The 14264-nt window shown below is 45.4% G+C and overlaps 1 protein-coding gene across 1 annotated transcript in view; it reads right to left on the bottom strand.

The window, feature by feature from the left end:
• Positions 1-379: 379 nt before the first annotated feature.
• col4a5 (collagen, type IV, alpha 5 (Alport syndrome)) overlaps positions 380-14264 on the bottom strand; it is a 306253-nt gene continuing 292368 nt past the window's right edge. Inside the window, exons 47-53 of the mRNA XM_086000713.1 lie at positions 14007-14135; positions 13735-13833; positions 11909-12121; positions 10486-10663; positions 5526-5640; positions 2326-2498; positions 380-1735 (exon numbers count right to left, since the gene is read on the bottom strand). Of these exons, the coding sequence (XP_085856839.1) occupies positions 1654-1735; positions 2326-2498; positions 5526-5640; positions 10486-10663; positions 11909-12121; positions 13735-13833; positions 14007-14135 (989 nt within the window). The 3' untranslated portion in view covers positions 380-1653. The remainder of the gene's footprint in view (positions 1736-2325; positions 2499-5525; positions 5641-10485; positions 10664-11908; positions 12122-13734; positions 13834-14006; positions 14136-14264) is intronic.

Genomic DNA, 14264 nt, shown 5'->3' on the forward strand with positions numbered 1-14264 from the left:
GACTGGCACACTATGTGACTGGCATGCTGTGGGACTATGGGACCGACGCACTGTGTGACTGGCACAATACAGGACCGTCACACTATGGGATCGGCACACTATGGGACTGGCATACTGTGGACCTGCCACACTAAGGGACTACGGGACTGGCACTCTACGTCTTCAGGAAGCGGGACTTTGGATTGCTCCAGTCATTCACCAACATGGTGCATTCCAGATCTGCTGGGCTATTGTGAGGAGAGGTGCACCAAGGTGGGAGCACATATCTGGGGGTTTGGCGGGGAAAGGAAGATAACCAAAAAAGGCTAAAGCAGGAGAATAAAATTACTTCAAAATTTTTTAAAAATAAATTAATAAAAGAATAGTTAAAAGACACATGTATCATTAAGTCAGTGTTCTTTTATTTCAAATTTGTGTTTTTTTTTTGCTTTTTTGTTTTAAAAAGACATTTGCACCTGTCCTGGATAATATACAAGAAAGAACACTTTTGGAGAGACACATCTTTGCTAAAGTAAAATATATGATCCTTTGGTAACCTTGTTGTGTTTGCTCTATGGTAACGATGGTGGGAGGAAGGCAGAAAACTAGGACAGAGGAGGATCTGGTTCGATTGCAAATGGTTTATAAACAGTTCAATCTCTCTTCACAGGCACTTCTTATGGCTAATCATTTTACATACGTTCAGACAATACAAAAAAAAGTATATTTAACAATAAAGGCCCCTTAGGAAAGCTGTAATTATGTTGCACAGTGTATATTTTTTGCATATTAAAAACCCCTGATCAAAACAATAACTACAAATACAACTTTTTACAATTTCCAAAAAATTTTTTTTTAGTAATTGAAAACTGCAGCTGATAATTTTTTAAAGGGAGGACACGGGGGTGGGAAGAGGGAATATTTCCAAATTGCCTCGAAATAAAATCAGTAGTTCGGTAGTAAAGTGGGAAATCCCGTAAAGTGATTCCAATAGTATAAAATACTGCGTTTTTTTTCTCACAATTCTGCTACTTTTAACAAAAATAGGTAAAAATGCTAATTGAGGCGGTGGTATGTGAAGCACAAATTGATGTTATTGGTGATAATTGTGATGTTGAGATTCTTCAAGTGATAAAAAGCCTGGATACATCATATACACATTTTCAGTACAGTACTTACAAAAAAACCAAGGAAATAACAGGTTGATTATTAATTATTAATATTTAAGAACCTGGGATGCAGTAGTTGGTTAGTAGCACCATGAAAAAAATTGCTTCAAAAACAAACAAAAATAAAATGATGTAAGCAGTCAGTCTTGTTGTAATGTTTTCAGTGCATTACTCTTAAATTGACAGAAAGTGCCACGTGGGGATCACCTCTTCCCACCTCTCGAAGCAGAAAAACTGGAGGCACCACTGGTTCTCGTTCCACAACGCTGCAGTTTCTCGCTCGCTCCTTTCCAAAATGCACTGATTACTCTTTACATGAGGTACGTACAAACAAATATTATGTATGAACAGTTTTTTTTTTGTTTTGTTTTTGTGTTTGTTTTTGCTTCGCACAGTAGCACCATTGTAAATGGAAGACAAAGCGCCCTACAGTTTTTATTTATTGAGCTGGTTTTCTTCTTCTCAGTCGATCTCGGTCGTTGTCCCAATGCCGGAAGCCAATGCATTACGTCCTCTTCATACACACTTGACAGCGGCTCACACGTGTTCGGAGTTCTCCAGCTTTCAGAGTCTCGGACTGTGGTTTACTGTTGTAAGGAAGAGATAAATGAAAAAGTAAAATCCTGACTAACCAAGAATAAGATAGACACTTGCATAACAAAAAGCGCACCCATTCTGTACATCCCACCACCCCACTTTCTCTCCTGAAAGCACTGGCACATATTGGACTACAGGTCCACAGGTGCGTAGTGTTCAACTGTTGTGTAATCTCCTTCAGCCCCACAACCCCCAGAGATATCTGCGCTCTTCTAATTCTGCCCTCTTGAGCATCCCTGATTATAATCGCTCAACCTTTGGTGGCCGTGCCTTCTGTTGCCTAGGCCCTAAGCTCTGGAATTCCCTCCCTAAACCTCTCCGCCTCTCTTTCCTCCTTTAAGACGCTCCTTAAAACCTACCTCTTTGGCCAAGCTTTTGGTCACCTGCCCTAATTTCTCCTTATGTGGCTCGGTGTCAAATTTTTTCATCTTAAAATACTCCTCTGCAGCACCCTGGGATGTTTTACTACGTTAAAGGCGCTATGAAAATACAAGTTGTTGTTTAGTTAAAATTAAAAAATAGGGTATTTGTACTCAAACCTTCACATTATTTAATTGCTACAATTTTAGCTATTCCTCACCTGAACATCTCCGCTATTTCAACCGTGGCTAGCCAGAAGCTGTACGAGTTGGCATAGTAGTTGCAAGTTCCCCGGCCATGGCATTCGATGAATGGTGCAGATCGGAATTCCTCCAGGCAGGAACCAGGTGACGCTAAAGCTTGGCCGGATCCTTCAGCACCAGCACTGGTGTGCTGTAAAAAGCAACAGAACCAAATAGAAGAATACTTTTGACATCTCAACCCATCCAGTGGACTGATGCCTCATTGTTAATGGTATTTTGTGTTGATCTTTGAGTGATATTTCAGGTGTCTGTAGTGAGCCTAACGACGTGGTGGGAGCTCCATGACAAGGACTGTAGCTGTTTAAATTAAGCATCCCATCATCACTCTCTCAGGACATGCGGAGATGAAAAATAAGTCCACACAACTGCCATCACATGGGTAGCATGTCCCAGAGAGATATTTAGAGATGTCTGGCAGGAGGTTGACGACCATTTCAATTCCAGCAACATACAACGCAGGATCTGGCTGCAGTGCAGGAAGAAATTCAGCAGCCTCATCAGGTGAGCTGAGATAGGGAACCCCACTCTCCTCTCTCATCGTTTAATTTCTTCACAACATAACGAGGAGGGTAGCCTCAGTTTGCAGGACGATATAGATGGGTTGGTCAGATGGGCGGAACAGTGGCAAATGGAATTTAACCCTGAAAAGTGTGAGGTGATGCATTTTGGAGGGACTAACAAGGCAAGGGAATACACAATGAATGGTAAGACCCTAGGAAAGACAGAGGATCAGAGGGACCTTGGTGTGCATGTACATAGATCCCTGAAGGCAGCAGAACAGGTGGATAAGGTGGTTAAAAAGGCATATGGGATACTTGCCTTCATTAGCCGAGGCACAGAATATAAGAGCAGAGAGGTTATGATGGAGCTGTACAAAACACTGGTTAGGCCACAGCTGGAATACTGTGTGCAGTTCTGGTTGCCACACTATAGGAAGGATGTGATTGCTTTGGAGAGGGTGCAGAGGAGATTCACCAGGATGTTACCTGGGCTGGAGCGCTTCAGCTATGAAGAAAGACTGGACAGGCTGGGGTTGTTTTCCTTGGAGCAGAGAAGGCTGAGGGGGGACCTGATTGAGGTGTACAAAATTATGAGGGGCATAGATAGGGTAGATAGAAAGGAACTTTTTCCCTTAATAGAGGGGTCAATAACAAGGGGGCATAGATTCAAGGTAAGGGGCAGGAGGTTTAGAGGGGATTTGAGGAAGAACTTTTTCACCCAGAGGGTGGTTGGAATCTGGAACTCACTGCCTGAAAGGGTGGTAGAGGCAGGAACCCTCACAATATTCAAGAAGCATTTGGATGAGCACTTGAAATGCCATAGCATACAAGGCTACGGACCAAATGTTGGAAAATGGGATTAGATTAGACAGGGCTTGATGGCCAGCGCGGACGCGATGGGCCGAAGGGCCTCCTTCTGTGCTGTATAACTCTATGACTCTATAACATGACCCATATTGCCACCTCAACCGAAACTTTTCTCTCATATAGCATGGTAAGTGATCTAATGTACTGCCATACAAGCTACATCCTAATGCTCGTCTCTCTTCTCTTTCTCTAGGTCCGCCAAATGACTTACAGTCCAGAGACAGGAAGATGCAACATCCTTATTGATGTGGAGTAGATACGGTTTGTAGTGTCGAGGCTGCATATTTGCAGGGACTATTTCGCAAGACTGTTAAGTGCAAAGGGGTTAGGGGGTCATTACGTGAAGGATTCATGTCCCAGATCTTGCCAGGTGGCTCCTCAATTTCATTTGTATCTTCTCCCTGAGCAGGTTGACGGCTCTGCTCCCCTGGCAGTGCCATGTGTAGTCCTCATTTCACATGCAGCAAAACACGGTGCTGCGCAAAGCTTTGGCTCAGCTGTACCAGAGGAAGCCCCCAGATCTACTGAGGCATTAGAATTGTTGCTTTAAAGATTTCTATAATGTGCTCAATCATAGCTTGGGTAGAGGGTAAATGCTGGCAGGGAATGGTTGAGCCAAATGACCTGGTGTTGTAAGTTTTATGTGTTTCTAAGTATGGACCTCAGTACCTGTGTTGAGCACACAATTGTCATAAACTAGACCAGCAGTGGAACCCAATGATTGAACCTTGTACTTCTTTTCCAGGGTCAAACAATGGGGGAATGGAAGACAAGAGTCTAATAAAGGCATCATGGCAGGTAATGACCTACCATCATGTGCAGATGGTAACACACTAGCTGCAGATTGATGTAGTGTCTTACCATTCTCGAAGGCGTGTGGTAAGGGGTTGCAGGGTAGCATGTTCAATCTATGATGCCCTGGACTTTGAGGAATGCTACAATCTGAACAAATACAGGTCTGCTGTTTGCAGATGTTCATTCAAAAAGTGATAAAGGCACTTGCTCTTTCAGACAAGGCTTGCTGCTTGTATGGACTGTAGATTGGATGATATTACTGTTACCCCCTATGGCAGCCTGGAAACTCCCTGGAGCAAAGACGTTTGGGGCTGCAGTGACCTTTACTGCAACAGACAGTGCTCTGCTTGTCCTGGAGGCTGGCTGAAGTTATCTTGCAGCAGGCAACACAAGTCTGTCATTGCCTCCATGGAAAAGTGCCACCCCCTCCTGCATAGCTCCTCAGTTAAGTGTAGGAACGCTAATTTGGGAGTTTTATTTTATATTAGTGTAAGTTTGATTTTCTACTAAATTGTACTGTACCTACCTTTCTACTTCTACAGAGAAGCCATACAGGAAATTCTGTTGCTATACTATTCAGATGCAGAACAGGGAAAGGGACTAGTGCATAGTTTCTTGTGCATAGTGCCTATTTTTCAGGTGCTATTTGGACGCTGAACCCAGGAAAATTGCCCTTTTAGTCAGTTAATGAAACTGTAATTTAACCATAGCCATGAGCAAGATGTTGGGAAAAGGCTCAAACGGTGACAATTATGTCCTTTTTTGGTACACACTGGTATAGGCCAGGTCTACATCGGGCACATATTGAATTCCAGCAAAAAACGCCATCCTTGGCACTCTGTGTTTCCCGTTACCAAATCAGAGCCGCCATTACCAGCTCTGAGGCCAGTCTGTCCTGCAGTCCTTGTTCAAAGATGTGGAGCACGCCCTGGAAAAAGGGGGTCAAATGAGATGGGTAGACAAGAAAAGAAAAAAAAGGTCAAGTCGAAGCATACCATCATGAAGGAGTATCCAATCCACAGTGAGGCCCATCCCTCTGGACACAGTGGGATCTGAATAGTCTGACTGTGAACCGCTATCACCATTGCCGGGGCCTCACACACAGTGCACCTATAATGAACAAGTAAACTCAGAGTTAGACTTTGCATATTCGGTTTTTCTCTTTCGTGCGGTGCTTCCTCCTTTAGGTAAGACAATAAGGCTAATATGGCCAACACTTTTTACAAACAGTTAGGCCACTGCTTCCTAATTGACGGACAGGTTGGTGAATTTCTGTGAGGGTGGACTGGTCCTGAAAGCTTTCCTTCCCTATAAACAGATGTCTGCGACTGTGTAGTACTCCAAGTAAGCCAGCAAAAGGAAACTCAAAAAGGCTAAAGGAGAAAGCTAGAGTGAGTACGTTTCAAACTTGAGATGGTGGCCCTGAAAATCCAAGATGTTTCTGAGAGATCGGCATGAGGAAAGCAATTGGGGCGGGTTTTGGGGCAGAACACAGCCTCGCTTGGGCTGCACGGACGTTTCCTTGGGGGCCGATCCGGATAAAGTCGGGAAAAGGAGCAAGACCGGCGGGTGACGTCACCTGCCGGAATTCCCCGCCCGTTGCGCCTCTGTAACATCGTCCGCCTGCATGAAGAAGTCCGGCACTGTTTTTGCCAGAGCTGCATGCTGACGGAAGCAGTCCCCACCAGATGTTGAAAGCTCATGATCCTGACAGCAGCTGGTCACAAAGCTGGCATCCGCTGCTAGTTTCTCCTTTCCCCACCGTGGCGGGCACCGTGGCAGCGCCCCCCCCCACCCCCGCTGGCAAAGGGTGCCCGTCCATCTTGTGTAAAGGCCAGTGACCCTGGGAACTGTGGCGGGGCTGTGAGCACCTCGGGCCAGTGGAGCAAAGTCCTCTGCTTTGCCATGATTATGGCGGGAGAGTGGTAAACGTGGTTTTCAGGTCTAGTAATTTTTCTTTACAAGGGAGGCATCTCAGTTTTGTCTCATTTTCTCTCCCGTGGAGTTTGGTCCACATCCAGAGTGGCTCCAGTTGCTTATAATGAAATTGGCACTTGATCAGGCATTAACCCGTTTATTCTCAATAAGTTAAACAGCAGAAGGAAGAATCTGATATGAAAGTATGAAATATTTGTAGGATAGCATCTCTATCAGTAATTTCTAGGCTATGATCTTTAGGAAATGACTATAGAAACTGGGACAAAAAAAAAAGCAGTACTCGAGTATTATTTATAGATCTTTTGGTCAACCAAGTGTCAAGACACATGGGGAGACGCATCATCACTTAATGGCCCAGAAATTCGGGTCTCCACGGGTGAGTACGTACGAGGTACTCACCCGTAGGCCCAATGGAAGTGCCGGTTTCCTACATGCGCGGGAAACCAGCACTTCCATTCCCCTGAAAGAAGGGGTTCAGAGTTCGAACGCGTGTGCAGGAGAGGCTGCGCATGTGCATCGAACTTAGTTTTTTTTTGCAGGTTTTCCCGGGAGGGTAAGTCTGCAGAAGTTACACATTTAAAAAGCAGGCTTTTTACAAGGTAAGTGGTGAATTAATTAAAATTAAAACATTTTTTCCACAGGTTTATTATTTTTAAATACTTTAATGCAAGGTAAGTTTATTTTTAGCCCTGTTAGAAAAATAAATTATTTTTTCAAAAATTTAAATTATTGTTTAAAATAGTTATTTCATGTAATTTATAGTTTATTTAAAAAATGTGATGTTTTTTAAAAATTTATTTGAAGATTTAGTGATGCTTTGGGGCCGTAGTATTTATAAGTTTTGACAGCTCTTCCTGTCAATTTTATGAATGGAGCATTCCCTGCTCCGATTGGCTCCCCATGGCCCACGTGATCCCAGGGGACGCATCGAACTAACTGCGCCCCTGGGATACGCAAGCCCTGCGCGCTGGCAGCTGGACCAGGCCCCGGATTGGAATTCCACGGGGGCCCACAGCTCAATGGCCAGCGCAGGTTGGGGGCTTACACCCACGGGAAGCCCCCGACCCGAATTTCTGGGCCAATATTCTCTAAACCAATCTTTACTGAGAAATCAATCAGTTTGCCTGTTATGGCGTGCACCCTCACTGTGTAGCAACACAAGCTTAGGTGCAGGTTTGCAAGAGTCAAAGCTTAGGGTTGCTCAAGTGTGTACAACTGCTGGAGTTTAATCAGCTAAAATCACAGAGCTTAGCAGCACAAGCTTCAACAAAAGAATGTACATATCTGTAGTATTCTTCACTTAAAGAAAAATATCTCAGAGTGCTTTACCGGGTGAAGGGAAGAAAGTGGGCACAGAGAAAAAGGAAACATAAATGAGGTAGGGGGAAGAGGCCAACATGTTGGCCAAAGAGAAGGATGTTTTCGAAGACATTTGAAAATCAAGGGGGAGGTGGCAAGGCCAAGGGATTTTGTGAAGTCGTTTCAAAGGACAGGGGAACAAAAAAAGAAAGTAAACTGATAACAAAGGAGTGGATGAAAATGTGGTCATATGGCTGGAGGAGATTGGTGGGGCAAGATCGTGGAAGAGTTTGAAGACAAAGATCATAAAATGAATTCACTAGCGCACAGGGAGCTTAGACAGGAGCAGATGGGATTGCAGGACTTTTGCAGCTAAGGACGCAGGCCATAGTGTTTTGAATGACTTGGAAGTTTGTGGTAAGGAGAGTATCAGAGATGATAAAATTAAGGATTAGGATTTCAAAAGCTGAAGGGAAGAGGTAGGGGTAGAGGCAGGTAACATGTTGAAGGTGATAGGAAGCTGTGCTGGCAATGGATAAGATGTGGGAAAGGAATCTCAGCTCAGCCCATCAGGACAGCAAGGCCCTGGACCTCTTGATTAGTCTGAGATGGCAGCTGTGGAGATTGGTGGAGCTAAGGTTAAAAGGCCTGTGGGAGCTAAGGAAGATGGCTATTTAATGAGAGGAAATTTCATCCTATCCAAGTTCTAAAGTTGGACAGGCAGGTGGTGAGTGTGGCAGCAGCCCCGGACAATGGTGGAGGTAAATAGGTGTGGCTGGGTATTGTCAGCGTACATCTGGAAGCGGACACCTCACTTTCGGGTGATTGTGTTGTGGGGAAACGTAAACTACAATGATGAGTGGACCAAGGATGGAGCACGTAAAGAGCTGAGTAACTACCCGACGAGATGCAAGGGTAGCATTTAGATATCAAGAGGCCAGCCAGATTTCTCCAGCAGGAGGCCCAGTTCATTTAGAGCGCTGGGCCTCCTTAACATGTCACGGGAGAGCTGCACACCCAAACAGGTGTTACACTGCAGCTCGTCGGCTCCAGGCTGCCCCAATATTAGGTGGCTGGGAGACTATCCTGGCTGGCAGGAAGGTAGGTCGGTGGGGCAAGAGGAGCCTGGCGCAGCAGCAGCCCAGGTTATTCTTGTGGAGCTCAAATGAGTGCTCCTGCTCCTCCTGACCCCACAAAAATCATTTTAACACCTACCTTTCAGGCCTCTTCTGCTGTACCACCAGGTTTTACTGCAGGGTGTCAACAACACCCAGTAGGCTGTTAAAATTGCATTGGGGCCCTGTGTACATCATAGGGCCCCGATTTGCACAGTGTAATATGTTTCGGGCCAGAATTTTCAATGATGTTTTTGAACTTTGGGATTGGCTAGATGAATTGCAATGGTTTGTTTTTAGTCCTGTACATTCCCATATGTGTTTTCAGCATGTAAATGATAGAATTCTTTGCTGGATTTTGGGAAGCATTAAACTATAAGAACAATAAGAATTAGGAGCAGGAGTAGGCCATACGGCCCTTCGAGCCTGCTCCGCCATTCAGTCGGATCATGGCTGATCTTCGACCTCAACTCCACTTTCCCGCCCGATTCCCATATCCTTTGATTCTCCTAGAGTCCAAAAATCTATCGCTCTCAGCCTTGAATATACCCAAACACTCTGGGACAGAGAATTCCAAAGATTCACAACCCTCTGAGTGAAGAAATTCCTCCTCATCTCAGTCTTAAATGGCTGACCCCTTATTCTGAGACTATGCCCCCTAGTTCTAGACTCTCCAGCCAGGGGAAACAACCTCTCAGCATCTACCCTGTCAATCCCCTTCAGAATCTTACATTTTTCAATGAGATCACCTCTCATTCTTCTAAACTCCAGAGAGTATAGGCCCAATCTACTCAATCTCTTAAGTACACAACAATGGCTGACTTTGCAAAAGGCAAGTTATAACTGAGCTGTACAGAGCAGGGAGATTCGGTCAGCAGCTTGTGTTGCATTAGCTGATCTCTATTGGGGTGACAGTAATGGGGCTACAATTGGCCACAATTCCCAGTTCTGATTGTTGACTAGTGACCCCTGCTGTAACGTGCACGTGTGTGGGAATCAGAAGTGCGCAGAATTGGGTCTAACTTCAAATGCCAGCATAGTCAACTAGCCCGTTGACACTCTTTGTCTGAGGCTTACACATGAAAGAATGGCCAAGGTACCTGAAGCCATGGAACTACACTTCAGCATGAGGAAAGGAGATCATTGGAGTAGGAATTAAAATACACAATAGAGGGCAGCACAGCTAAATGGTACAGTTTACCGGAGCACCAAGGGTGTAATCTAGCACTCTCCCAAGTTCCTGAACTCAGCACTCTGTGAGAAGAGTCACCCAGGGCTGCTCATACATCTAGAGCAGCTCATTTTAGAGCGGCATTAGTGGAGACTTCTGTCAATCCAGATCCTCAGCCCGTGAATGCTGAATTGCACTAGGAGACTGCTGAAAAAGGGGTGAAATTCCTTAAAGAAAAGGAGTCTCACACAACTTGTGAAGCATTGTGGTGGGTGCGGAGAAGTATCTTGTGCAGCCTAATGGTATCTAGCTATGCCTTCCATTCCATGTACAAAACGGGTTGGATTTATATGTATGGCAAAGAGCCCCACGTTTTCCCATTACACAGGGTAGCTGTGACCAGCTTGAACCATTGCAGGTACGATACCCTACCTGCTGATGAAGGGTCGGATGTTCTCCCCATTTACTGGGGCCATGCTCATTGGCATTGGCTGAGGTGTTGAGAGCCAGTAGGAGTAGTCGTTCCTTGATGCAAAGTTACACACATTGTTGATGTTACAGAACATAAATGGCATTGTGCTGAAACGCCGCAAGCAGCTCCCAGCGGTTCCTGGAACAACACAAAGCAATAAGCAAACACAGAATGAGACAGCAACAAAAGTCGGCCCATTCGGCCCATCGGGCCTGTGCTGGCTCTTTGAAAGAGCTGTCCAATTAGTTCCACTTCCCTGTTCTTTTCCCATAGCCCAGCAATTTTTTGTCCTTTTCAAGTATTTATCCAATTCCCTTTTGAAAGTTATTATTGAATCTGCTTCCACCGCCCTTTTGGGCAGCGCATTCCAGATCACAACAACTCACCGAGTAGGAAAATGTTTCCGCATGTTGTCTCTGGTTCTTTTGTCAATCACCTTAAATCTAGGTCTTCTGGTTAACGACCCTGACAGGGTTCTAATGGACAAGTGAGTATTGTACAAGAAGGAATCCCTAGCCAGCTCACCAGTTAGAGGTTTGTCTCAACAGCTGAAAGTTCCAGATACCATACTCCAGTTTACTGTGTGCCCCGCCTCCCTCCGCTCCAACATTGGCAGCAGAACTTGCAGCATTGCGGTCTTTCTCTTTTCAAACCCCTGCACTTGGCTACATCACGCCTCACCATCAAATGTTTACCTCTTTGACCATATCTTTGGCCACTCCCCCTAATGCTTCTTACTCCTGCTTGGGTCCGACCCACACTTGTGAAGTGCCTTGGAACATTTTGCTAGGTTAAATAGACTATATAAGCGTAATGTTGTTGTTGGATAGTCTCCCCAGATTCCATTAAATGGATTTAAATGAAAGCGTAATTGGTACAATGGCCTTTTCTTGGTCCTATCTAGTTATGTTTCTTATACAGGAAACTTTGTGCTATCCGGAGATGAGCTATCCGGCAATCTGGAGCCACCAGCAAAAATCAGCAGCCGTTTTTTATTCTTTTTGTTTGTTTTTTTTGCTTTGTTTGAACAGTCAAGCTGTGCAAGGTCTATAGCTATAGCAACAGCTTCAGCTACAGAGCTTTAGGGCCACACCCGAGTGTTTAGAAGCTGTTGCTAAGCAACAGTGTTTGTTGTCAAATACGGAGATAAGAATCTCCGTATCTCTCAACATTAACTCTGGAGAGTACGGCAGTTTTCAGGCAACGGCAGCAGCTCGGTCCCGTGGGTGCCGGATAGCACAAAGTTTCCTGTAATACCAATGATAAATCTTGTAATTAGAACTGTGCAAAAGTAACCTACAAGTATTGCAGAATTAACAGAATGTGATAACATCTATTCATTGCAATATTCCTACACCTCAATAATCAAGAGATAATTCTTACCTAAATCTTGACCATGTGCTCTCTCATTCCCTTGTACGTAAAGCAGAGAGAACCCATCGTAGATCACACCAGTTCCAGAAGGACAAGATGGCACTTCCGTTGACTGACTGTGTCGGGTAATCAAGAATCCGTGAGCTACGGAAGCAGATCCAGGGGGGCCTGGTATTCCTGGAGTACCATCTGGACCAGGAGGGCCTGGAAAACCTCTCTGACCTGTTTAAAGACCATATACAGATCAGATACATTAGCCTGAGGGAATTACTGACACAACTTTAGTAAAGTGAAGGACAGGATCACTAAAAGGTGCAACACTACTAAAATATCTAAAATTGGGGCTAAAATTCAACTTCGACCAGGACGTAAAACGAGTATTAGCGGATGCGCCGCCCGTTGTACACCCCATCTGATTTTCCTTTCCAATGACTTCAATGGAAAGAAACATGCGGGGGGGTGGTGTCTAACGAGTGGCCAATCCGCCACCGCCTGTTTTGCATCCTGGTCGAAGTTGAAACTTTCGCCCAATAACACAGTAATTTCCAGGCTGCATAACAAAACTGGGACTCAGTAGCTTACAGCTTATATATTATTGAGAATTCTGTGGCTTTAGAATAATTGGGTGGTACAAACCTCACCTGCTGCCTTAATAGATAAGTGTACCAAGTAGTGTGACACTTGGATCCCAGGTTTGGGATGCTTTTGGGACGTCATGAGGTTGTGAAAGGCACTTATATAAATGCAAGTCTTTCTTCAGTTTGTACTGAATTAGTTCAACTGATCTGGGCAATACAGAGGGCCCTGAAGCTAGTCCTGGGCTACGGAGGTGAGAACATGAGCTGGTGTCCCCACTCCCCATTCCAGTGACACCCATCAAAATGTGTGTGGACCTTGTGAGGACAGGATACTTCCCGTGACTGAATAGCCCACTGATAATGTCTAGGCTGACACGTGAAAAATGGCTATTTGTGGCATGCAAGCATCCTGTGAAACCAGGGCAGAAGACTGGGAGGAAAAGAGCAGCACAGTACCACAAGTGATTGGATCCAGTGTGGTAGGACACAGACCTGTACTCATGGTCTCCACACAGTGAGTCATTGCCTCAGCAGTACCATTAGCAGTACGCTCAATCAGCTCCGATGGACGGGTCACATTGTCCGCATGCCCGATATGAGACTCCCAAAACAAGCGCTCTATTCAGAGCTCTGACACGGCAAGAGAGCCCCGGGTGGGCAGAGGAAACGCTTCAAGGACACCCTCAAAGCCTCCTTGAAAAAGTGCAATATCCCCACCGACACCTGGGAATCCCTGGCCCAAGACCGCACAAAGTGGAGGAGAAGCATCCGGGAAGGCGCCGAACACCTCGAGTCTCTTCGCCGGGAGCAAGCGGAAGCCAAGCGCAAGCAGCGCAAGTCAACCCAAACACCCCACCCACCCGCCCCTTCAACCACCGTCTGCCCCACCTGTGACAGAGACTGTAGGTCCCGCATTGGACTAATCAGCCACCTGCGAGCTCATTTTTAATGTGGAAGCAAGTCATCCTCAGTTCCGAGGGACTGCCTAAGAGTACCATTATGGGAAGACATTAAGTGCATACCTGGTATTTCCCCATTTTAGTGGGAAGTGGAAGGATAAAAATTGACCAATCACCCTAACTACTCATACACCTCAATATTGCGGATGCCACGGCAGCACTGACAGAGCAATGAGCGTAGGTAGTCTGCTCACTTTCTGGGTTGAAAAGCCTGCAAAATTACCCTTGAAAAGTGAAGGGAGAAGAAAAGTCTACCCGTCAACAAATAAAGTGGAGCAAACATGCTTCCAGTTCTTACCTGGGTTACCTGAAGGGCCTGAATCTCCCTTTTGTCCTTTTGGTCCGCTAAACCCAGGAAGACCTTCTTGACCTGAGTCGCCAGGGGACCCTACTGGGCCTGGGAAAGAGCAAATGCATTAATGAAAGGAATTCAAACTTTTCAAATTCCATAACTGGCTAACAGTGATTCTGGCCTGGATTCCTAGCTCAAGAGAGAGTGCTGTTGTAGCCATGGGATGTGCATATACCAGCATACAGGAGATTTCTTTATACAAGTTGGCGATGTCTTACCCGTAGGTCCCGGGGGACCAGATGAACCAGGTAATCCTTTAAGACCAGGTTGACCTGGTGATCCCGGGAAACCTCGTTCTCCTTTAACGTGCCGAGCTGGTACCGGTGGTGCAGGTGTCCCAGGTTGACCTGTTAAACAAAGGCTGCAGGTTAAAATGAGAAGAGTGCAAAACGAGAACATTTTCAATCATGTTATGAACTTTGGCTGTGGGTGTAGTTCAGCGTTTTGCTATTCAGAATATTCCACCTTTCCCAGCA

Source organism: Somniosus microcephalus, chromosome 1 (genome assembly GCF_052327205.1).
Source record: "Somniosus microcephalus isolate GS21.2 chromosome 1, FLI_Smic_1.0, whole genome shotgun sequence".
Taxonomy (NCBI): Eukaryota; Metazoa; Chordata; class Chondrichthyes; order Squaliformes; family Somniosidae; genus Somniosus; species Somniosus microcephalus.